This window comes from Stegodyphus dumicola, chromosome 5, assembly GCF_044657685.1.
Source record: "Stegodyphus dumicola isolate Sdum_Otavi_A_Nest chromosome 5, ASM4465768v1".
Taxonomy (NCBI): Eukaryota; Metazoa; Arthropoda; class Arachnida; order Araneae; family Eresidae; genus Stegodyphus; species Stegodyphus dumicola.
In genome coordinates, this window is record NC_140772.1 from 94489299 (window position 1) to 94516763 (window position 27465).

The following is a 27465-nucleotide window of genomic DNA, read 5'->3' on the forward strand; positions in this document are numbered from 1 at the left end:
CTTATTACAAAAATAAACAGTAATTGAGTTGGATATTATGCTTAATTTATACGGAACACCAACTGTACTGATTACTTAGGTTATAAGGCATTTCTCCCGCCTTTTTAGCAAGCCTTCGTGGTGTAGTGGTTTGCACGCTCAGCGCGGTTGAGAGGTCCGCGGTTCGATTCCCGGCAAAGGGATTGCATATTTTTCATCTTGCCTGCTTCCAAAAAATACCTACTGTCTCTACAAGGTCACCATCACGGAGTTTGGGCATAATGCCCCAAAACTCGAAACAAAATTCAGTGCTTATTAAAGTAATAACAACTTGAATTTTGCTTTGAGTTATTAATAGATTTAAATTGTAAGCATCGCCAACTATACTGATTGTCTAATTTCCCATCACGAACTTCAGTTTTAATGCGTCAAAACATGAATCAAATTCGCTTTAATTTTAAATTAGTTTAAAAATATTTTTAAAAAAGACTTAATAGCTTTTTCTTTTGGTATAAGATTTTTGATATTTCTTGTCTAACTTATTGACCATGAAGTTTTTAAAATTTATCTTTAATAATTATGCATATTAGATCATTAATAGCTTCGTACTTTAATAATTATGCATACTAGATTAGCCAGATAATAATTACAAAGCAGCTGTAAATAAATAAATTTCAAATTTCTAATGATTTTATTTAAACGTTTAATCTCAAAGTGCGTGTAAACGTATAAATTTTACTTTTTCACCTATCTGAACATAGTATAATACCAAAATAAACATTTCAAAATAAACACTTCTACAAAAGAGTACTCAGCATTTTTATTAATTACTTTTAATTAATCACATAACTTTCCGTTTTGGAAAATTTATGGATTTTGCATTATTTATTGGCTCATTTCAAATTTTCGAAATTAAAATGAAGGTCTTAAAGTGATCTTTCTAACGGGAACATGGACCATTTTGTAACAACTACTAAAAACAGCCATAATTTGTTTTGGCTGCTTTGCGCTTCTAAGTAAAAGCAACTTTAGTATTAATTCTTTTCTTTCTTTAACTGAACGGAACATTGTATTCCTCCAGGCCAGTTACTCAAATTATGGTATTTTTTTAGTTGAATTGTAAAAATTCAATAACTTATTATTCTAATTTTACTTCAGATTTTTTTTTAAAATTTTGTTTAAACTGTTCTGTTTTACACTTTGTTATTTTAAACTAAAACAGTTCAATATTAAAAAAAATATTTACAATTTCAATATGGCAGTTCATCCAAATTCAGAATCCTGGATTCTTTGATAATTCTATTCACTTTTCCTAGGAAGAAGATTAAAAGAATTATCAACTCTACTGAATTTTGTTTATGATTTAATTTTCTTTCAATTTCAGGCTTAATTTCCTTTATTTGTTATCGCTTGTTTCCTTCCTGCTATTTAGTTCTCCATCAATAGTTTGATTAAAATTTAAATAGATATACACATTAAAATTACGTATACAGAAGCATTTCGACAATCGATATTTGCCCACATGTGTTAAACAACATAACAACCTGATAGTTCCTAATAAAAATAAGGTTCCTTTATAAAATTTTACCTCTTTCCCAAGATATCCTATGAATTGGATAACCTCCAGCAGGGCACCTAATTTTCATTAATTCACCAGCTACGATTGTTTGATTTTTCATCGGCCGTACGAAAGGAGGACCGGGTACCCTTAGCCATCTACTGTGTTGAACTTCACCAGCATCATTTTTCGCTGTACATGTAAACTCTCCAGAATGTTCTACACCAGCTCGTGAAATATTAACGTAACTCACTACAGTATTTTCCAGTGTGACGTAATCTCCTGATCGGAAGCTCTGATCTTCAGGTACCTAAAAAAATACCATTTCTTACAATCTTTTAATGCATTGAATGATTGAAATTTTGAACATGATGTATGTTGTTATCATTCTTTTTTATTTACACTAAGAGAGGTTGAAAGTTAAAATTACTAAAATAAGAAAAACATTAATCAAAATTGTGTGCGCTTGTAAAGGTTTGCACGAGCAAGCCTTTACATTGCAAGTTTATAATTGAACTCATGACATGTCATTACTTCTATTCTGATGATTAAGCTTACTTTCATTTTGATTACATAAAGCTAGATAACTAAACAAAGCGAAATTATCTATCTAAAAAATACGTTGTTCAAAGATGGGAACAAAAATTAAGCGTTCGATACAAATCTTTTCTTGATTATTTCTAAGACCATGAAACGTATTGACACAAGAGTTTTTCTTTCAATTTTCATTTTCTTTCAGTCTTAAAGAAAGGAAGAAAAGAATATTGGCATCGGAAAATTGTTTGGTCATGATTAAAAATGAAATATAAAGAAAATTTTATAATTATGTGCTTAATTAATAAGTGGGAACGTTAATTACCTCGTTCGGTAGCTTGAAAGCATTCTTTTAGTATCGAGTTTTATAATGAAATAAGAAAATATTAAATATTACGGTGAAGTACTGATAGCAAGTTGTAATATAATAACACAGTTCTTGCTTCGTTAAATAAATAAATAAATTTATCCGAGCAAACTGACACTACGTTCTAGTTTGCCATTATTTTTTTATTAATGAAACAATCTTGCTTCATAAATATTAAAATTACAATTGAATAAAAGGTAAAAATGATAGTGTCATTTGTTAACTGTAAATGATTGAATGTACGTTTAATATTATTTTGTAAATTAAGTATTAATTGATATTTTAATTATTTGCACGTATTAACGAAACAGAGACTTCAAATCTAGTATTCGTCATGTCCTCTGAAGGTGCTTATAATCTCTTTCAACCACACCGAAGCAATTTTGAATAATATTTAAAAATATCTAAGAACGTATCTTAAATCTTTCCTTCAATTGAAGAGTTGTTGTAGATTTGATTCTGAAAGCAAAAGTTATCTTACAAAAGTGCACTGGGGATCACCAGAGCAGTATTCGTTCCACTTTATTTAACGAATGCTTATTTTTCAATTTAATTTCGTTGATTTGTATATTATTGTAAGTATATTACAAACGTGCTCTGTGTACAAAACGGCTTGGTTCTTTGACTCGCAGAATCCACTCACTTTTCTTCGGAATTCATGTTGTATTGCAAGACCCTAATGAAGTGGTTTATATTCCTGCTAGAAGAACTCACTTCACTCCCATTTTAATCTTAAGACAAATTTCTACTTGTAAGTTTTATTATTTACTATCCTGATTAAAACTACAATTGAATAATGTTCATCCGAATACGCCCTTGTATGGTATCGTTTTTCCAGGTTTCCTAGTTAGATTGATAATTTGTTTAGTCTAAATTAACAAGTAGTCTCAATAACCTTTCTTCCGATTTCTAATCTTTCATTTACGAAATTGCAGCCTTTTACTTGGTCCAAAACACTTTTACAAATTTTCTCTCTCCTGTAGAACTCCATTGTGCTATGCCTAAATAGGATGATATATGTATGGCTTCGTATTGAACTCTTTCATCAATTTAAGAACGCTTTTATCGATGGTAATGAACTCTCATATGAAATGCTTAGTGAGTTCTTCAGACTTTCAATTTAATAAGTTTGAAGTTAGTGCTGACAGAGGCTTCCTACTGGTATCAATCACACTCTTTTCACATTTCTTGTCAATTTGCAGTAAAATTATATATGCATATCCAGTTCTTCCGTAATAGTACTATAATAATTGCTTCAGGGTACGTAAGAATTCTTTTTTTGACCAAAAACGAAAATAAATTAATTCTAGATGATGTATTTCTTAGGAAAGTGTAATTTAAAATGGGAAGGCTCAGATTGAACAAATAATTTTCACCAGAAAAATGAAGAGCATATTCAATAATATTTAACGAAAACGTATGGGAACATATTTAAAATTTCTGACAACAGTGTGTAGCGCAAAGATTTTTAATACTCACAAAATCATATATACAAATTTAGATGAACTTGTAAATTCAAAGAACATTTAAGAAGCCCCAAAATCTTCCTGATAATCGAGATTTTCAAAGAACGTTTTCTTTCCTGGCAATGTGTTACAAAAAAGCAGTAATATGTTTTATTCTCTGCTTGGTTCTCGCTACTCGTTACTCCTCCAAATCATAAAAGTCTTCGCGAAACTTTTTCTAAGCCTCATTGGTGTTTAACCTTACTTTTAATTGTCACACCATCATAATTTAGATTCCAAAGTTTATCAAGAATGCGTTAATTACGAAACTCAAGTTAAATTTAGTGGACTGAAGTGCAGAGGTTCCTACGATATATTCACTCTCATTGACTTAAAAGTTAAGTTCTAGTAAATAATTTTAAAAATGACTTCATTTTATAAAACAATACCGGAATCAACATATCTATTAACTGCAGATTTCGGCATCCGGTACTGAAAAATTAATTGTTATCGATTAAAGCTGAAGAAAAATTCCGGTTTTAACTGCATGGAAACAAAGCATTTTTTTTTTTCAATTTAGGCTGAACGACGTAAGTTGACTTAATAATTTTCTGTAATTTCAATTGCTATTTAATTATTTTTCATGGACTTAAAAGTACGGGTGATTTTTCAAATTTAATGCATACTGAGGTAATATAAAATGCTATGGAAAGTCTTTTTCAAATATGATAATTTAGAAATTCATTATAATGCTAAATAATGGAATAAACTTAGATTAAGGTAGCTTTTCTCTTTTTCACTTGAAAAAGCTCTCATTAAACTTGAACATTTTACATATATGCTGTGTGTTGCTACATAATTTAAAGCAATACATAAATTTTTTAACCTTTTAATCCTACCTGAGATCCATCTAAAGACCACGTGATTTGAGGTAATGGATTTCCAGATGCAGCACATTTGAGAGACACCGATGAGCCTGGATTTACAGTAATGTTTTCAAAGGTATGCAGAAACTCAGGTGGATTAGCTGAAAACGATAAAAGTCATCTTATTAAAATAAATATTTCTGTCATACTTATAGCGTTATAGACAATTTGATTTTTCTTTACTTGAATTACGAGGCAAAAATTTTCTTGGGATTGGTTTTTCGCATGGACTAAGAAAATTCTAAAGTTATTAGAAGTTATAATCTTCGTCTCTAGAAACAAAATAAGTAAGAAAATTAAATCGGCTTATTTTTTTTAAAAACATATTAATATTTTCTTATTTTTATATAAAAGTGTACATAGATCTGTTTCCTTTTATATTTAAGTTATGAAGGGAAGCAATAGGCTTTAAGACGCGTTTCTCATATTTTGATTTTAATATTTAATAATAATAAATATACGCGAGTTTTAATAATATTTATGGATGTATAATTATTTTGTCGTTTCTGCACTTTCAACTTTAATAATACGGTCAAACACGTATAGTGGGAACGTTTCTCGAGATATGCTGAACTATAAGCATAAATGTTATAAACTGAGAACAACGATTACAGAAACTATTGTTATATTCCTATTAATAGCGCCACCAGAGAAAGACATCAAATTAATCATGTTTTTGATTCTATTTAAATTTTTATAAATATAAAGAAAAATATAAAAGAAGTTTTTGAAAATAAGCTTTTGTTTAAAACTTTTCAAATCGTTAATAAATTAAAAGGAGAAAAATTATTAATCATATAGTTTAATGGGACCAAAGAAAATTTGATATTAAGAGATTAAATAATTCTCTTTACAAAATTAATTTTTCAAACTTTCAAAATTCAAGATTAAATTGTACATCATATTATTTTTTTTATATTTTTTAATTTAATCTTCTTAGTCTGAATAATTTCACATCAATCAAATTGAAAAGCTATTTTTCAACAATGATGATCGCTAACAAATCTATTACATCAAATGATCCAAAATACCCAGCAATTTTGCCAAAAAATTATAAATTACTTTAATTTTTTATGTAATTTTCTTTTGAAAGATTTTTTCCTGCTCTCATCTAATGCTGAGAATAAAAAATTAATTTAATTTTTAAATTTTTTAAATTTTGCATTTAACTAAGATAGCAGCAAAAATCGTTTCAATACTTAATTTTAAAATATCTAAATTAAAATTTTAAAGCTTTGATGCACCAAATTGTATTTCCTTTCACAATGAGTGATTGTGCAACATTTGATCTCTACAGTTTACATGAAAATAGTTTAAAAATGGATGACAAAGTTTTAACCTTAGTGACAAACAGCATGAGCAAGTTAAATAAAAGCTTACGATACACAAAATCAATTTTAGAGAAATCTACACGAAAGCAAGGAAACTAGTGTACCATAATGACATCATAATCTTAAAACTGAAGAACTGATACTTTTCCTTAAAAAATTAGAAGATAGCTCAATTGATATTATCATATCATTCTAATCTGAAAATAAAAAACTTTGCAGCCAATAGACTTTTAGACGTTAAACTTTTAAAACCACAGTCATCAAATAGTCCAAGAAATCCAGCGACAATGGGAAATTTGTCATAAAATCAGAAATTATGTTAAAATTTGATATAAATTTAATTTAAACGATTTCTTTCTTGCTCTATCCGACGGTGTAAGTAGTATCAAATTTGTGCGAAAACAATTTATAATATGATTTCGCTGTTGAATTGAATCTGATGTGGCGCAAGGGCGAAAAGTAAGATATTTAAGAAATAAAGTTAACATGCAAAAAGGTAATAAAAAAGAAATACTTTACTCAGAAAACAGAATACTAATACGATAAACTGAGAAAAGACTGAAAAAAAATATAAAAATGTAAACCAATACTTAATACTGCATCGGGACTTCTAAACATATGCTGCCATGCAGATTTTTAAGTTTTGTGGAGTTTTTTGTTGTTGTATTGTATGTGGCGTAAGGGCGAAGAAAATACGAGCTCAGTGACAGCGTAAACAACTTTAACAAACTCTTCTGGGCGACAATTAAAATCTGAACATTCAGGTTTTTTGTTTATTTATTAATATTTTTTTAATAAATTTAAGCTTATTAATCAAAATTTATTTTCTTAAGTATGTTTTTATCAAACGCAGAATTCAAATTTTTATTTAATACAAGTTTTAATTTAAATATTTAGTAATAAGTAAAAGAACTTTTACTTGTTTCTCAGTTTTCTTACTTGAATGATTCCGGATATTCGAATAATTTTTAAAACTCAGATTCGTGAACGTATAGGATTTGCCCCAATAATTAAAACCAAGTATTTAGAATAAACAAATTATTAATAAATAAAATTATTAATGAAAGATGAAACAAAATTTTAAAGAAAACTCTTTCCACTGAATGCACAACTCTGTTCTTCTTTTACAACATATTAGCAGGTTCAGTTAGAATTTTGTAGAAACGAAAATGCGCTTAGACTGATTTCGTATCAAATTAGCAAATAGAGAGATCTATTGCATAACTTCGCTACTTAGCATTAAAATAACGTTCACAGTATATAAGAAATTATGAACACAGTTTTGAATTTAAAAAATATACATTTGTTATCCACTTCAACATACCATTTAAAAACGATTTGCATGTTAGTTTCTATGAGGTTCTAGCATTGGCATGTTACTGAAAACCATAGTAGAATTAACATTTTATTTATCTGAAAGTTTAATCTGTGGTTTCAGAATGATAAGTGGTAATTCACAATGAACATAATTCTCAGTTCAGAATTACTGAATTGTTTGTGCTTAATGAATTTGCAGTTCATGATTACTTTGGGGGATTAACTTAATTACACATCCCCTACCTCTTGCGTTAAAGATTTTGAAGCCATCACTTTTGCTGCAAAACAACAGGACATTCAGTGAATAATAGGAATCCAATGTTTTTTTAGTTATTGACAAGCTCATGCTGAATTATTTCGAACCTTTTCTTGTCTTACTATCAAGCCGAGAAATTAAAATTTAAAATGCGGCTAAGAAAAATATAGAGATGCAGATTGTATTGACGTATCAAGTGAAATGAGTTTGAATAAAAATTTTATAACCTGCTCGATAAAAAATTAACAAACTGATTTCTATTCAGTGCGCAAACAATTATTTTATACTGAGTTACGTTACATAAGAATTGAGAAATATCTTCATTAATTGAAATTATGGTCAAAATGTAAGTAATACCAGTGAGATATTTTAAAACTTACAGCAATTAGATATATTATTAGAAAAAACTAAATAAATTAGATTATGTAAAATACATATACTGATTATATAAAATACATATATTGCAGATCTCTCATTTCGTAAACCGAGATTCAGTTTTAAATTAGAAAAGATTTTGTTTGTCGCCCAGAAGATTTTGTTTTAAATTAGAAGTTAAATGTTTAACATTCTCGGAATGACAACACAGCACAGAACTAACAATTTATGACGCTATGAGAAAAATAAATTAAAGGTGTTATGCAACTGAAATATTAACAGAAGCGGCAGTCTGCAAGACTACGATAAATTCATTGTCAGTCTATTGATAAATTCATGGGTGGCGCAAGGTAATGTGATACGAAAATTGGAAAGATTAAGGTAAACACCTTACTTTATCTAACTGTTAACAACGCCCAAATTAATCGTTGCAAATATTAATTAGTTATATAAAATATATGCATTGTTGAAAAATAAATTAAAGATAAAAATATCTGTTATATTGTTTGGAAAACTCCGCTTTTCAATCGTCAGTATTTCTATGCCAGATATAAAAAATATTATGTAATTAAAATTCGAAACCACAATGAAAGCATATTAAGCCCACGCTTAGAAAAATATGAAGTGATTTAAATTATATGCACAACATTAAGATGAGGTTTAAACAGAAATGTTACAGGAAATTTTTATTATGTTTTTAAACCTTGGATATCTCGAAACAACCAAATAATTTCAACAAATTTCATTTCGGAATAAAATCTTGAGGGAAAAAAATTACATTGCCAAATCTGTTACGTAAAAAAGCAAAAAGTAATCAACGTTTTTGCATGGTGAAGAAGTAGATTACTTTTAAAATTAAAATGAAAATCCAGTATTTTATTTTTCTTGCTTTACCCCGGAGCAGCAAAAAATCATTTACGAAACTTTAATTAAAAAACACTACAGACAGCTTAATATCTTGAGCTAATAACAAATGACTATTAGTTCGTTAAAGAGAGCATTTAGTTTACTCATGCAGTATATAATCTAGAAAACGTCAATCTAAAACTTAAAGCATCTAAGAATTTATTTGTCGATTTCGTAGATCGCGTACTTTATTTAATGCTCTCTAGAAAATAGTGCCGCGAAAATAGAATTATTATGTATATGTTGCAGCGTAGTTCTCGAATATACTTTATTTAATGGAAACTTGTAGTGTGACTAGTTTTACGCGTTAAATATTATTTTTCTTGCTTTATTCTCCAGCTTTAATTTAATAGCTCTTCTAGACTAGCGTTTAGTAACCCTAAAAGAGTACTTAAAAAAAAAAAAAAAAAAAAAATGAACGCTATATGGTAACTGTACTTTAACGCTATATAGTAACACTCATGAATCATAATAAAAGACCATTTCTTAAAATATTTTTATTACCGTTACATTCATATTTACGAAATATATATTTCATTCTGAATAAAGATCTTATTATCCATTTATTGGAATTATTATTCCGAAGGGCGGTGAACCAGAAGAGATATTACTCTCAAAATGGAATTGTATGGCATTTCACTATAAACATCACTTTTTAAATTATTGCCATCAAATATTATTGCTCTTTATTTATTTAAAGAAATTAAATAATGAAGAATCTGCAAGAATGTATGGCAAAATTTACATATTTACACGGATATTTGCAATTGTTGTTTATCCAGTAAATACTTCCGAATTTAGTTTTAGTGTTTCTATCATAAAGGAAAAAGAAAAATTAAAACAACGTAACATGTAATTTATAAAGAACTAAATTAATAAAATTATGAGTAATTTGACTATTAATTAGTGTAATTTTGAGATATTGGATTTCTTGAAGGTCTTTAACATCAGATCAAATATTTTTAAATCTCAGAGTCATTTTAGAAACGGTGTTAGTGACTACTTTCTTAGAAATATGAGAATAATGATATGAAAGTTTAATTTTTTTTTTTTTTTTTTTTTTTTTGTCAAAAAGGTTTATTCTTTTAAATTGAGAATTTTAAGATAAAGGTAACCGATTTCATTTTGTTGGTTTATTAAGTTTTAAACATTTAGATAAATAATAGCAGTTTCTATCAACCGAGAATTATTAAAGTAATAAGGTCATTCATCTATCTAAAAGTAAGATTAAGTTTTTCAATAATTTTATATAAAGTGAAATCTTTTACAAAAATAAAAGTATTGCTTTGAAGTTAAATAATGCGCGCAGAATTTCGTTAATCTAGAGAAAATTTATCTTGAAATCTAGTAAAATATGGAAAAGTGAATATTTAAGATAGAAATCCATTTTTCAAAATACAGGATGATCCTGAATTCTGGAAAAAATAAAGATTATTATTGATTTTTTTAAGGGAAGGTGTCCAAATTCCCAACTTTTTTAATATCAAACATGTTATTATTTGTAATGACTTTGAGAAACATTTATTAGCCCAAAAAGAACATTAGTCCCGAATGGGATATTAGTCTCGAAAGGGCATTTTGCGCTGAATCACTATAAACGACGTATCACTTTCCAGATTGTTGCCACCAAAAATTATCGCCCTGTATTATACTGTGCATACGGGTTCGTAAGAGACTGAATGCACACAAGTGCGATGAGAGGCTTGTAAAATTTATTTTATCAAAATAAAAACTTCAGAGGTCTTGAAATTTCTGCAGAAATACCCATACAGGTGTTCACAAACTCACAACAACTGAGTGCAGATGTTCTTTTCGGCCCTTATATGGTTTTCATCCGGCTGCCGAGATATTTTTAGTGCTTTCTGCTTCTCGAAATTACTGGAAGACTTATGAGGGCCAGATACGATAAATATAGTCACCAGTTACATTTATTCAGTTACCTGTTACGGAGATACAGGGACCGGACCCAAATGTCGCTAAATGGTCACCATGTTTGGCGGCTTTGGCGATTTCTCGCCAAATTTGGGGACAATAATTAGTACCCAAAACCATTACCAGCTTGGCGATATCTCGCCAATTTAGCGAGATAGCCATTTATTCAATGTTAAACAGACTTGCGCTCATATTCTTATTTTCCGGCACAGCATCCTCCTTTTAGATTTTCATATTACATTATGCAGAAAAATACAATAATTTTACATACAATGTCGCTAAAATTATCCGTATATATGCTAAATTCGTAACAATATTTAAAGAAATTACGTAATGAAGAATTTACATGAATGTATGCATGTTTCTCGCATTATGAAAAAAAATATATATACCTAGAGCCCTTAAATTGTAAATAACTTAGTCCTCCACCCAAGCATGGGCACCTGGAATCCCGAATTTTGAATTTCGAATTTCTTTTATTATCAATTTCATATTTTTTAAAACTTAACGAATTTTTGAATAAAAACTCGACGATTTCAAATCAAGCAGCCGCAACACTGTACGGGAGGGGGGGATCTCCATCTGGCGAGACTATCTATCAGAAATTCTAAAGATATATTGTTTTTAAATATTTTGTTATTTTGCTGCTGAATCGAATTTTATGCGGCGTACGCGCCATCAGCGTGATTTTTCATAAATAAAGTAAACACATAAAAAAGTTAATTCTAAAAAGACAAAAAAAAAAAAAAAAAAAAAAAAAAAAAAAAAAAAAAAGAGTTTTGTAAAGCCATGTTTTTAAGAAATTGAACATCAGTGTATGCCAACGCTTAAAGCTTCATTGAGAAATCTAAACGTTTACTGTATTTTGGAATGGTATGAAGATTGAGTAATATGTCAATAAGATTTATCGGTAATTTTTAACCGTTGCTGGCTTTAATTTTTTACAACTTTTATTTATTTATTTATTTATTTATTTTTTCATTTTGATTGGACATTTTATATTTTCGCTATTTTAAATCATATACTAGTTCTGTTTCAGTGTGTCTATAATAGAAAGTCTTCAAATGATGCTACTGATAAATTTCAGAATTATCATAAAATTATAGTTTGTGTTTTGATAATTTGTGTTTTGATTCTTATCTTGTCGTTCATAGACAAGAGAGTTCAATCCAAAGAATAAAGTGTTTTGTGCTTAAAATGATTTTTGTGAAATTCTTTTTCTGGCATGATTAACAACGTCTAAAATCTCTTTGTTGACATTTTCAAAACTGTGGCGTTTAAAATGATCAAATTTGAAAGTATAATATGTTTTGATTTTATTATTAGAGTTATCATTAGCGAAATTTTTAATTAAACTTTATATACGTATGTAATTATGTGCAGAGGATTAACGATTCTTTTTAACTTCTTATTTTAACATTTGCATATTTAAGCAGAATAATATTACTTACTCATACGTTAAAACACAATAATAATTAATCTGAAAAAATATACATGAATATATCGTTCGTGCATCAGTAGTTATAGACATAGCCCATTGGATTAAAATAATTCTAAAAAAAAAAATATCTTACATCTTCGAAAGACATTGGTCAGAAATATATGAATGTAGGATAAAAATATATTGAGAATCAGCAAGTTAAATGTAAGTTGAGGTAGTAATATAATTTTTCTCAATTGTTCTAGGGGGAAATATGGAAGCTTTTGCGAAAAATACTAGATGATAATGCATCTGTATATCTGAGGCGCGCGTGTGTGCATGATATTAACTAAGAAGCTTTATATCAGAATCGTTACATTCGCCAAACCCAAAGAAAAAGTATCTTGTCAGGATTAAGATTAAATATCAGTCATGTTTTAATCAGAACATGGATATTTAAATGTCCTCTTGCTTCTATTCCAGGAAAAGATTCAGGGTTTCACTGGCAGCTACCATGCAATAATTAAATTTTTCTTTCTTTTTCTGACATTTGCAATGTATTCGATATTTTCTGTTATATGTTAGAGAAAATGTTGCTTTTATAAAAGATTTCCTTTTTTTATCCTGAAGTGTCTCGAAATCTTGGAATTATAATTGAGAATATTTCTTCAAATTGTATTGCGTCAATTTATTTTTCCCATGCGCCTTTTATTTTATGACTTTTATCTCTGCATAGATGAAGTTATTTACACTGAACATCTTGCTTTCAGATATATCTTGCTCAGAAATGAGCAGTATACTTGCTGTTAAGAATTCTGTATATTCCCTACGTTAGTTCTGTGCATAATACTATGGGGAAAGTTAATGTTAATTTGTTTTATCAAAAGTTTGTTGCAAGAACAATGTATAAACTATATAAGCCTATTCCGCAATCTAGATATCAGAAATTATCTGATGTGCAAACCATATGACTTCTTTGTATGGCTCATTAAATTATACATATTTTTCACTGCTTTTCATTTAAACTCATTTCCTTGAATTTCATTAGAGATATATTTCTCATTCAATCATTTCAGTTCTTACTCTGTGACAAGGCAAAAATATATAAAATACCAAAGCACCTTTATTGAAATTAGCGAAATACCGGAAAACGTAAAACACCAGATACAGTTGAAAGCAGTTTAAAAAAGTAATTTTTACGGTTAAAATTAGAGTATCTACGCAAAACAAGCAATTTGGCCAGCGGATAGGAAGACTGGTCCCACTTAGAAAAAAAAAAAAAAAACACAAGTTGGTGTAACTGAATGACTAAATTCACTGTTCTACTAAGAATGTAAACAAATGGTCTTTCAAATGTAAGCAAATGGTCGCCTAATTAAGCTTATCCCAACTTAAACAACTTTTAAATTGTAAATAATTCTACATCCCTTGCATGCAAATTAACTAAAGGCATAAACACATTAATTGGAATATAAGAAAAATATAATGCAATCACTTTTAAAGGAAAAATTGTACAAGTTACCAATATATAAAATAAAATACTGAGCTCACCGAACCGGGTAAGAGAGTTGGTATATATATATATATATATATATATATATATATGCTTATTTCAAAATTCTGTGCCTACGTTTTTGAGTTATGCGAGATACATACGTACATAAATACGAACGTACGGGCGTCACGAGAAAATTTCTTCTGAATCCATTTTGAGTCTATTTGACAATCCTTTATTCTGTCTGTAAGTACATATGTTATGCAAAACCATCATTCAAATGGATTCGACAGCGGTCAAAATGGATATTTTCTTTGAAATATAATACCGGAAAATTTTCGAGATTAGAGTGCTTCCTTTATTTCATACAAGGAAACAAAAACACAAAAACTTGGTATAAGAACAATTTCATGCAAGTGAAACTAAAATCATCAAATACCAAATAGAAACAGCATATACCCTTCTGATATTTTCAAAAAGAAAATTTTAAATAAAATAATTCAGTTTTGAAGTTGTTATGACAATAAAATGAATATTTGCTCTAACTGTGCAGTTGGATTAGGATACTAAGCAAATAATAATAATGATTGTTGAATGTGCTAGGTCGTTGCTATGAATGCATACCTGATACAAAACAGACTGTATTGCAAATAGAGGAACAAATAAAGTGATACTTTTAATAGATACTGGGATATTCATTAGTTAATTATTTCTGTTCGCTTTTCTTTTTGCCTCATTGAATAGGGGCTATCGTTAAATATCGCTTCGTGCATATTGACATAAGATGTTTTAATATAATTTCTCCACCTCCTTTTTACAAGTTACTTTAAAATGGGGTCTAATGAACGCTAAAGAAAAAAACCCGCGTTTCTTAATTGAGGAAAGAAAAAAAACATTTTTGTTATTGAGTAAAATATCTAGACTAAGAGAAAAAATGCAAAAGAGTACTAATGTTAATCAGACAGTGTTAAATTCTTCATCCTTTCCGACGTGTTTATCAGACAGTGTTAAATACTCCATACCTTCCGACGTGTTTATCAGGCAGTGTTAAGTACTTCATTCTTTCCGACGTGTTTATCAGACTTAAGTACTTCATCCATTCTGAAGTTGTATTTTGCAACCGAATTAAATCAAATTTTCGAAAAAATACAGTAAGGACTGTATGGATTGCAATAAAGGATTAGAAGAAGCGCACAATAAAGCACCGAAAAGTAATGAATATAACTAAAATTTATTCAATAATATTGAACAGAAAAACGTTTGGGCCTTCATCGGAAGCAATAACCTACTAGGAAAATATATATATTATGCTTTTGATTTTTACCTGAATAAATCTAAAAAACAAATCTACCAGCCTAATTTATCTCAAAAACTCCAAAGACATATATTTAAACAAGGAGTCCAACAAATCCCTTATTGTCCCATGTATCTTAAAGAAGAAAAAAAAAAGTTGTGAAAGGGAGATATTGGCAGAATAAAACGGTCACTGATATCGGATTGAGAATCATAACATAGCTCTTAACTGCAAATTGAAAATTAGAAATACGTTGTAAATAAAACATGTTTTTTGTAACGATAAAATTAAAAAACATAAAGTTTTCTATTCTTGTGGGTCATATAATGATAATTTCATCTTAGTGATGCAGACTCATATCGTTTCGTTTCTGCTTATATATTAAATGTATATTGATGAGATTTAATATAATAACAATGATAATATTAATAAATCTAAACCACCACTCGAGGAAGATTTTTTTAATTTCATCATTTGCTGCAAACAGATGAAATTTATTAAAATTTTCAATACCTTTATAAAACCTTTCAAAAAATAAGTCTCATATTTTAAAAATGAAGCATCTGCGTATGTAAAGCTCAAATGTATAAAGAATTTATGAATATTTTTGTATTTATATTGTTTGTTGTAGATAAGGCCTTTACTATTTTTAAAATATGTCTTACGGTTAAATAATTAAGTCATGCAAAGAGGCAACTCAGCTGGACAAGGAAATTATGAATTTACTTGTATTTATAATTTTTACTGTCAATAAAGACTTCTCCATTTTAAATAGGAAGATTTTATTCTACGAAAGTCTGAAAAGAAATTGGAAGATTTATATAGCAATTAAACATCAATATCCGTATTTCTGTCATGCAACAAGAAGAGAACTTTCTGTCGTTTATTACAACATATCTCTACTTTTTTTACGAAGGAAAGTTTAATAGATCACCAATTATGCTTGAAAAAAATTATGACAGTGAATAACGCGAAAATATGACTAATTCTACTTGGTAAAAAGTAAATAATATTAAAACGTAGTCAAAGTCATTCTTGAACGATCAGCTTAATGTAAAGCAAACACAAAAATAAAGATTTTGAAGGACAAAAAATAGGGGGAGGAAATATTAAAAAAAAGACGATTAAATTTCGTATGGTTTTTTGATAAAAAGCCAAGAAGCAAAGTGAAATTAGGATCGATTTTGCATTACACGAGCAAGTGTTATTTGTTTAAAGATAGAAGAATATTAATCAGAAGTAGAAAAAAGTATCTGTTTGCTATCTAAACTTTCAACTCATTATTCATTTTGAACTGAGCCAAATAATAGCGATTATTTTCCACCGTACATCTTTGCTAATTTTTCAAAAGTTTATATTTTTCAGGTTGAATAAGAATCCTCGTCAATTGAAAATCATGAGCTTCAGTCCTTTGTAAAAGTTTGAGATCATTTATTAAATTACCCAAATTTTTCTCGAAATGAGAAAGTTTTAATTCAAATTCTATTTATTCCTTTTGTAGAATAAAAGAATAACTGAGATGGGTGAAGAGGTTGCCAAGCGAGTGAAAGAGTTCAGTCGCTTTTTGGATACGGTCAATAAATCTATTCGCTGCTGTTTTAAATCTTCCAAGATTTTAATAGCTTCTTGAAGTTTCTATATACGTCTAATAATAAAGATAACAAACATAAGAGCTGTGAATTAATATTTAATCAAATGCAAAAGTCATAGAAATGCTTTCGTTGCAGGTTCGTTTTAATAAATTAATTGCTTTCATAAACATTATTTTAGTGCTTCCGTTATGAAAAAAAATTTGTTTTTAGTACAGCTTCCCATACACGTTTCTGTTTTGGATGAAAGAATTATGAATTCTATTCCTAATGTGGACTTGAAATATAAATTTTAAAATATGAAACTGTATAAAATGTTTTCTGTGCGACTGTTATTTAATAAGGAAAGTAATCTAAATTACACAAAATTTTCAAATTTTATAAATCTCGTTTCCTATGTTACAAAATTATATGTTATTATTGAATTATTTCAAAGAAATTAATGTAGTTTTCTTAAAATTTGAATTTCTAAATTAAGCAAATGTTTCAGAATTAATAGATTTAAATATTAAATTTAAGGTACATTAATTAGAGTTTAATATCTTTTATCGATATTCCATATTTAAATGTATGTAAGGTATTTTATTTAAAGTTTATGTTAACTAGCATATTTTTTCTTAAGACAGATTCAATTCAAAAGTTAAATATCTTATATTTATAAACGTCAACACGTCAGCGCTTTGGAGGTAAAATTATTTTAGTTCAACCCGTGATTGATTTGACATTGGTAGACATTGATTTTAATGAGTGGAGTTTATTGATTAAAATTGGAAGAATTAATGTCTTACATATTGCTAAGTGCCAACAACTTCGCGTGTGGAAATAAAAATGTTTTAATTCGAACAGTCGGTCAGCTTTCAAAATGCTGAGTTTATTAATCAAAACTTCCTTAAATACACGTACAGAAAACGAAATAAATCGAAAACAAATTTGAAATTAAAAATTCTAGCTTCGAGACGCATGTGTTCGTGTGGAGGATAAGGCGTGTTCAGAATTTGGTAGCTCTACGTTTCGCCGCTTTTTTGTAATGCGAGGAACATTAACCTTACTTGCAAACAGATTCTTAATTATCTAGAAGAAGACATGTGAAGAGAAAATATAGTTAACGGATTATCACATTCCTGCAAGATGTAAATTTAAAAACTCGACACAGAAAAGGCAAGATATCTTTATCTTTATCATCTGGGGAACGAAACTTTCAGAACAAAAACTGACATACACAAGGACCGAGAAGCAATGTCTTGCAAAAATAAAAAATCTGACTGGAAATAAAAACTATGCTTCATTTTCTTACATGCTATTTTTGAATTTATGACCAAATAAACTAACTGTTATATGGTTGGTCCCTTGTATATTATATTTGCAGCTAAATGATTACTTCAGAATATAGCGTAAAAATTATTAAATGTTCATAAAACAGTGAGAAAAACTTTTGCACTTGTACAACTGCTCATGAGTTTGTGCAACGCCGTTAGATAGCAGCAAGAGAACAGATTCATCAGGGTTTCACTTTCGAAATAGTGACAGCCTCGCTTTCAGTGGTCACAGGTTGTCTGTTCAACCTATTGCACCCACAATGAGAAAACACACACAAATCATGCTTCTCCTAAAATTCGAGCTCGGGAAAGATTATTTGTCATATAGCATAGCATGCAGTATAGCGGATGAAAGTGTCCAGCTTTCAAGAGCTAGAAGATAATTAAATCAGAATATGAATAATGAGGTTACCTCCAATCAGCATTTGAGCAGCTCCTTGTGCGGAATCTCCATCATTGCTGGCGAAACACTGATAAATGCCATGATCCTCTCGACGCACAGATGTCACCATCAGCTGATTTCTACCTATGATGCGAATTCGGCCGCCATCTAAAATGAATTTGGCATCTTTAGCCCAGCGCACAGATGATATTGGAAACCCTCGAATACTGCAGTTAAAAGTAACCATTTCTCCAATGTCTGCGATCCTTTCATGGGGATATATCGAAACTGACAATTTATCTGTAAAATAAAAAGGTATGTCTCAGATGAGAAAATATATAAACAGAGGAGTAATAACCGAGCAAAACATCTGTTGGATATACACATACATACGCACACGTATTTATGCATATTTATACATAGGCATATGTAGGTGTTGATTACGGCGCAGTAAAAATATGTTACTCTAAGAATATTTTAAAATTAAAAATTTTAAACTAAAATTTTTGTCTTTATCGGTTCAGAAGCAGGTTTCTTTTTTACTTTTTTTCGTTCCATGAAGTGCTTGGTCTGATAAAGACACAGAGTACGTTTTTTCGAAAATTATTTCTTAATTTTAAAATTTAACTTAATTTGTGTCTTTTTCGGTTCAGAAAGAGGCTTTTTTATTTTATTTATGTACTTATTTTATTGCACGAGCCCCCTAATGACGATGCAGCGAAAGATAAAAGTTTCGTTTTCATTTTTGGTTTTGACATTTATTGCAGTTTGCCACTGCGCTTCTGTTTCTTAATTGTTTTGTGTGTAGTTTATTCTGATTTAATTATAGGATGAATTTGACTGTACTTTTTATTTTATGTTTTACATATATGTGTGTGTAATACACTAAGTGCGCAGTCATGAATCCGAAACTTTCAACTTCTGGCGGTAAACATGGCTGGGTGGAAAGTCAAGAATAAGACGTTGGCAAAACTAATTTCGGCGAATCACCATCTTTATTTTTAGGCACATCAGCTATTGTTTCTTTGGCATACAAATTACTTTTCGATCATACCTGAATACACATAATTTTTATATACACATTGATAAATGTGTATAGTGTTATATAAACACATTTCAGGCAGGGAAGCATAAGTGGCGCCGAGTGGTTTGCGTGGTAGATGTCAGGAAAAATGGAAACGTAGTCCTCGTGATTCAGTATTTATACTTCGGAGGTGCAGAGAGTATTCGAAGCTAAGATTGGTCAATATTAGTTTTAGTAACTTGGAATTAACTCGAATTTGGGAGAACTGATGAGCGTACGGGGGAGCACCAAATTTAGAATGTCAATTTTGATCTCGCCAGTTATTTTTTAAAACAGCCATCGTAATTTGTTATACCTTACATATCCCCCCTTCAAAAGAAAGGTTGGGTGAGCAAAGCGGAAGCAAAAGCATTGGAACAGCAGAATGTGAAAGTTGTAATTTTGAAAATCCATAACGTAAAATTAAATTTTAAACAAAAAAAAAAATATCGTCATAGAATTTTGACGCAATTTGATATTTCACTAAAGGTTGTAAATTTCGAATTCAATAATAATTTTAAAAACTATAGTCTTTTAAAACAATTGCACATTTTTATAGTTATCAAGTTATTAAAATGTTCAATGTAAATTTTGAAAAGGTTTTGACGAAAATCGTTCCACAAAGTAAATGTTCAAATAAAAGTCTTTTTAATTTTTGTTGATGAAATTATTTCCATTATAGTATATACTGATCTGCGAACTTTGATGTAGAAATATAATACACAGTTTATGATAAATTAAATTTCTTCTTACTGTAGATACACATAATTATTACAGCAAAAACTTCAGTACAAAAACACTATGATATAATGCAATAATAGATAAAATAAGAATTCTTTGATGACTAATTTGGCGAGTCCTCTCCAACAAAATCAGCGTACAAGCTTGTTGATGGGTGGGGGGGCTGCGTATGTACAATATATCGAAAAACCTTCGTTCCTTAGAAAAGAAACTGGTTTTTCGCATTGTGCAATTGTCAAAGTTTTTTTTTGTTTGACAAATAACTTGTATAATCAAGTTAAAGTCTTTTTAGATTCTGCAAAAATATATAATTAAATTTATCGTACAATAAAAGAAACAAAAAAAGTTGTTTTAAAGTTAATGTGTGTGTGTGGGTATGTTGTAGCAGTTTTGTGCAAAACTATGGTCAGAGGATCGTGACTGGTAAAGAAAACAGAAATTGAATTTCCATAAGTTCATTTTAGAGAAGCCATTTTAAAGTATAAAAATTTTGTATACATCATTCATAAACACTGCAAATTTCAAACCTTTCACTATTATTAAGACATTTAAAATTTTACTTATACTTTATTTAACCTGAAGACTCCCACAACTTTCTCTAATTTAAACATTTCCATCTGCTGGGCAAAACCACTTAAACCTGGCTCATATATATCATGAGTGATTAAGTGTTGCTTTCGCATTCACTTATAAAGGTCTCCGTTCCTTGTTTAGAGACAACTGGCCTTTTTCAACTGCACAATGCATTTCATTTATAAAAAATAAATTAGCACATTCCCTTTATATATAAAAATAATTATATGAATAAATTATAACGTGGGAGCCTTCAAAGTTTATATCTTCTGATATGAGGAGGATAAAAGGAACATACAACAGAGGTAAAGACAGAGTCTCTCTTTTGTCCCAGTACTCCCTCATCACACTCTGCATACAATTATTCTATTTTTTTGGTTATCGTTTTGATATTCATCATATTTTTTTCCAACGGCAGATTGTGAACAGTTAAAGATGTAACAGAGTCCATTAATTTATTCTAAGGCCAGATGTGGTGGTTTCTTTATTATGGAGGCACCTAATAGGTGGGCCACCATCGCCTCCTATGAAAAGGACAGACAGTTACATTCACCCAGGCCCTTCGGTATCCCAGGCCCTTTGGAATCGCAGTTAGGCTCTCCTAACCACTATATCGTCTGGGCGGCAAGATGGTATTCATCATAACCATATTCAATATTCTAAACCCTTTACATTTTCTATATTATATTCAAAACACTTCTGTACCAGTTTTTCAAAATCAACACATTTTCACATTTAGCCATTCTTAAAATGAATTTAAAGTTCTTAAAATTCAAATTTTTAAATAATAATCTCATTTCTAATTATTACTAATTTTAATAACCTTCTACAAATAAAATAATTATAAATCTTTAAATTTGTTATCTAATTATGTAAAACAATTAGGAAAAACTAAATTTTTCTGCATGTGTTCATGAACGCAAATGAATGCAAAAATATATCCTAAATATTCAATCAGTTAGCTTAATGCGGTATAACTTGATAATTATTTTTAATACTGTGTTTATGTTATTTCGAGGTACCAACAATTACTATTTCTTTACAATCATGAGGTATCTGTAGACTTAAATACCTCAGTTTTAGAGCAAAAACAATTCAAATCCATTCTGAATGTTGTTGTACTAATCTTTATTAATCTATTAATTAAAATATGCATGTAGAAATTTGTGTTATAGAATTAAGAAATTAAAATAGTGAGAATTGTACATAATATTCTCAATATTTTGACAGACAGATATGCATTCTTATGTAAAATGCGGTGTTAAGTCGCGTATTAAATGAAGCTGTAATGTAGAATAAAAAGAAATCTGATGTGGGCGCCACATGACTTCATTGGACGGTTTATTATAAATTTTTTCTAAACATCATTTCAATTTATTTTCTCAAAATATTCGAAGTTAAATAACCGATCCCTCAAGCTAAGTTGAAAATGATATCAAAAACTGCAAATTTTGAAATTACATATCCTGGTCAATTTTTGGCATACGGAAGTCAAAATTCTGGTAATTTTATTTTTTCGTATCGAATATAAAAACTTTTCCAAGCAGATTGAAGGCAACCGGAAGACCGCATTAAAAGTTACAATTTGGTATTTATTGAAAATTAAAATTTTGTTGTATTTTAGTTTTAGTAAAATATGAATATTTTCGTCATTTGTAGGACTGCCATATTTGAAAGTATATCACTACGACCAACGACTGCGAAAAAAAAAAAAAAAAAAAAAAAGCCGGTGAGTACCTGTGAGCCGGACAACGTAGTTGGTATTTATGTACATGCGTTCGGTTTCGCGGACTGCAATAAAAAACAATGTGCATAATTAGTTGTTATAGCAGTTCCATATACAATATTTAAACGTTCTACGGCTAATCGTTTTAGAGTTATGCGAGTTATTGTTTTTAAGTTACATACTTACGTGCAGATGTTATATGAAAACCCCATTTGAATCGATTTTAAATGCATTTTTAATTGCTACGTATATGTATGCATATGGATCCGGGAACAATCAAAATAGATATTTCTTTTGAAATATGACACCCGAAATTTTTCGTGATTATATTATTTGCTTTACCTTGTACAAGAAAGTAATAATAAATATAGTGCATCTTTTTGTCAAAATTTTCGTGTCAGAAGAATCATATTTTTAAAAAATATGATCATTAAAGAATTACCGAAGCTCAGACCGCATTCTTGAATTAATCAGGTAATTTTCTTCGAATTTCATCAATTATTGTTCAAAAGCCATTTTTTAATAAGACAACACCATTTATTATTCTACCTAAAACTTTCAAAGGTTGAAAATGGAAGCAATATTTACAGCTTATAATGAGGTTCCGCAGTCTTCCCGCTAAATTTACCCCCAAAGTGAGCTTTAATCTTTTTTCTGAGTTATAAAGATTGAATGAGAGATTAGTTGCTAAGTATTGCGTTTTCTTAGCTTATTTCCAAACATTGAAGGAAGATTGGGAAAGTAGTTACATGTTAAATCATCTACTCTACTATATAACGAAATTAACGACGTTATATTTATGTTATGCAGAAGACAAAGATATAACATAAGAGTTGCTGAAATGTCGCGCAGAATAATACTTTAAATTCCTGCAAAATAAAAAATAGATGCACATTATCTTATTTTACAGACTTTATAGAGTCTATAAAATGAGGTACAAGTGGGTGGTAAAGAACTTACTTGTTCCAGTATTTGAAATATCAGAATGCTCTTTCTAACAAAAACTACTGATACCTTTGAATATTTAGGAGATTAGTTATCACATATGTATTTATATCATAATTGCATCGTTTTAAGGTATGCAATTAATTAGAAGTTCACATGGGAGTTTAATTTGAGCTGACAACTTATTTAATGTGAATTTCTTCCTGTACATTCTATTTATTCCATCATTCATTATCAGAATTTCAATTAAATAGTGTTTAAATAGTGAGAAAATATGTAGATTGGTTCTGTGCTTAAGAATACGACTGTTGCTTAAGGTTAGCTGTCTCTCACATGGCCGGCCTGTGTATTTAGCGAGTTAAATTGTATCTATTAACATGTATGTTTAAAATTCCCATTTCCGAAGCTTTCTCAGTTGCCGTAACTTAAAAGTTTGTATTCTACTGCTCTACGTATTTGAGTGCTCGAAATCTTGCCAGTACTTGTGGCTCGTATTTATATTTTTTTTTTAGTTTTACTACCAAACGTAATATCAGTTTTAACATCGAAATGGCCCAAAACGCCTGACTATTCAGACATCAGCTGATTGCTCAAAGGTCTGAATCATTTTCTATCTTTCCCCCATCACGTTAATACATTGCTTTCGGGAACTCTTAAATTACATGCCAATCATTCTTTTGAAGCGATTAAAAGTAGTTCTGTTATTTTAATGCACCATCTTTTGTTTACTGTCAAAGTTTAGCTATCGATGTCCAAAGTCGCAATCCTGTCCCAAGGGAAAACTGCACAGAGTGGTGAAAGCGACCAAGAAGGAAGATGTCGCTTAACTTAATTATGCTATTGTTAGCGCTGTAGCACTCTGCTTGTCTTGGGGGAAAAACATCCATTCCAACAAGAAATCAAAGAAATCATACGTACGGGCTTTTCCGATGTTTGAGTGAAATAGATTTCGGCCTCTACGGATGCGAAAGATTTAACAACCTAACCTTTTAATTGCATTTTACACTTCGTTTGAGTTACTGTAGTTTAGTTTTACTTCTCCTTAATGCGAACAAGAATTCCTCGGAATAAATGAAAGTTAACCCCGTGTAATTTAGGTGTCAACAGATCCTTCAGCATTTTATATCTGTGTTTGTGATCGTTGTGTTCAGATAACCTTTTTTGTTTGTGGCTTCAAAAGAAGAAAGGCATTTTGAAAAAGTCTTTGCATGCTAAATCAATACCTTTTGTGTGATTTCAGTCATTAATGACGCATTCATTCCATTCTACCGCCATCTCATTTCTGTACATAGAAGTGTTTATATACATTGCTTATTACACAAAACTTATAGCCTCGTGTTGAAGAACATCAGTCTGAAAACATTGAAAGCATTTTAGATATATAGAATATATAACAAATGGAACTAAAGAGCATTCTGATGATTTATTTCTAAAAAGGAATTCAGAACTTCTGTTAAGGTTCCACGTGGTAATATATTATATGAATGAAGATACAATATTCGAAGAAAAGTATGTAGAAAGCTGAAAAGTTATAAAACTGTTTAATTCAAATAGCCAAATTAGTATTAAAGCTTTGTAAAAGCATTGCGTATGTGTGTACAATTTTGAGAAAACTTTCTGTAAATTAACTTCATATACGCTTACTTGCAAAGTTCTTCATTTACGTGCAATATTTGGTTGGTCCCATATGTTTTGCCATGGAATAAAAATTATATCTTGCTATCTAAGTGGTTCAAAATTGCTGCGTTTTTTCTAAATGCTTTGTAATGCCTTTTGGATACCAAGCATTAATTTATCGCGCAATTCTAGATATTTTATTTTACCTTACGCTTTTTTGCAGAAATCAATGAGACGGAAAATTATCTTTTAGATCCTAGCTTCCAGCTTTCCGTTGATTTCTTTCTCCCATTTAAAAATGGAATAAGGAAACGTTTTGTGGATTCAAGCTCAGATTTCTGGAATTTCTTATGTGTATGTTAAATGGCTCTCTTGCAGTTATGACAAAAACTTCAGAGATTCATTTCATTTAAAGTAAGAATTAAATTTATAAACCTAAGTTCGTAAACAGACCTTAATTTTTCAAAACATACTATATCTCGGGAGTGAAGATAGTTTCGAATAACCAAATCCCTGTACTTTTCAGAATAAGTTATAATTATAATTGCTAAAAATAATTTCTGATAATAAAAGCTGCTAGTAAATTCTTACAGCATAATTGTTAATTATTTAATGTGCTCGTAAGAAATACAATTTTAAATTTTAATATTTTCTTCCTCTTTCTTACTCGAAAGATCCTATAACTAATTAACATTGCATTTTATAATTAATGTTTCACTTTACAGCTCAAAATTCTTTCAACCAAAGAAATTGTCCGCTGTTGTCATAATACACCTTTTAAAAGAAAGGAAAAGGTATAATAACTCATCTTCGTAAGAAACTATTAAAGCAGAAAATGTTTAGCCATTGAAACACCAATTAGATATCTGACTGTAGTGCATGTAATCCTCTTCTGTTTGGCTAGTCCCTATCAACACCTTTTAGAGTCATTAAGTGTTTTTTGAATCATAAGACATGAAAAATGTGCAATGTTCTCGCCGAGATCTCTTGATCTCTGGATCTCTTCTCTCGAACTCTGGATCTCTTGAACGCACGTCAAATATGCTTAAAGTTGCATCCCGGAGGCATGCGGAAAAGAAGGAGAAAATACTTTACGACGTTTTAAATCTTCATAAAAGACAATTAGAGAGAATTAATAATTTGATATAAAAACAGTCTTTTGTCCTAAATAAAAAATGATTTGAGTGCTGTATGGGTTTGAATTAACTGTCACATTCGCATGAAAAGCGTAAATATGAATACTTATTTCTTTCAATAATAAATTAGTGTTATTGATAAATGCATATGATTTCGCATTTTGTATTGACATAAATATTTGAGTAAGTTTGAAAGGGAACATATTGTTTCCTCAAAGTTCTTTAAGAATAATTTTTACTTAATTTACTTAAAATTGCATTAAATGCTTTTCGTTTATTTAATAATTCAATTCTAAAAATTCTTTAAACGATATTTCTTTTCACGGATTCATTAATTCTTTTAACGATATTTTGAAGGGGGTGAGAAAACTTCAGGTTGTTTAAAATTCTCGAGACGACAAATGTATTTTGAGATTAAAACATTCCACCAATTTTCTTTCTCGGCTGAGGTACTACGGCTTATCGAATTCACTGGTTAATAAAATCAGCCGCTTACTACGTTCAAGAACCAAAGAAAATATGCAGTAATCAACAGAGAATACGCTGTTTGTCTAACTCATCTTTTCCGCTTACAAAATTCAGATTAGCAAAAGATAGCTCCTTCATTGCAATTTTCTACTGGTATCTATGTAAACTATCAGTAAGTTATCCTTTTAATTTATTTATGAGATTTTACTTGATCTTAAACTAGTATACCATCAGACGTGAAGCGAATTATCGTTGTGTCTGAAATAGCGAACAAGCCATGAAACTTTTAAAAATAATCTTTTAATTTAAATGGAAATTAGAACTAAACTATCTTGTGCTAACAATATCAGCTAAAGCTTGTAGTCATATAACTAAACATAATAGTCAGCTTAATATTAAAACACAGACTAGTAGTCAAAGACTATGCTATTCAAATTATATTCGAAGCTGGCTCCCTAATTTTAAAGGAGAGTCAAAATCAAATTTTCTGCTAACGCTAAGCCAAATAATTACAACTGTCAGAAATGGTAAGAACTAAACGCAGCATGCACGCCCAGGCTATAAACCCGCACTGTCTTACAATACAAGAAACACTCAGTTTAAATAGCAGCTATTTCATTTGCATTTTGGTGAGGAATACAGTAAGGAGAAATCCAAATCATAATAACTGATTAAGTTAAAACAACAGCCTTACGTATTGAAGACCTTGGATTAGTTATCGTTCAGGTGAATAGAATTTCAACGAATGTAGCTCTATCCTCCCCTGTTCTTCAG

General features: G+C 29.6%; 1 protein-coding gene across 1 annotated transcript in view; it reads right to left on the reverse strand.

Moving 5' to 3' along the window:
• LOC118183143 (cell adhesion molecule Dscam1-like) overlaps nucleotides 1-27465 on the reverse strand; it is a 610771-nt gene that overhangs the window by 153757 nt on the left and 429549 nt on the right. Inside the window, exons 6-8 of the mRNA XM_085816874.1 lie at nucleotides 18453-18722; nucleotides 4783-4910; nucleotides 1568-1847 (exon numbers count right to left, since the gene is read on the reverse strand). Coding sequence (XP_085673000.1) covers nucleotides 1568-1847; nucleotides 4783-4910; nucleotides 18453-18722 — 678 coding nt within the window. The remainder of the gene's footprint in view (nucleotides 1-1567; nucleotides 1848-4782; nucleotides 4911-18452; nucleotides 18723-27465) is intronic.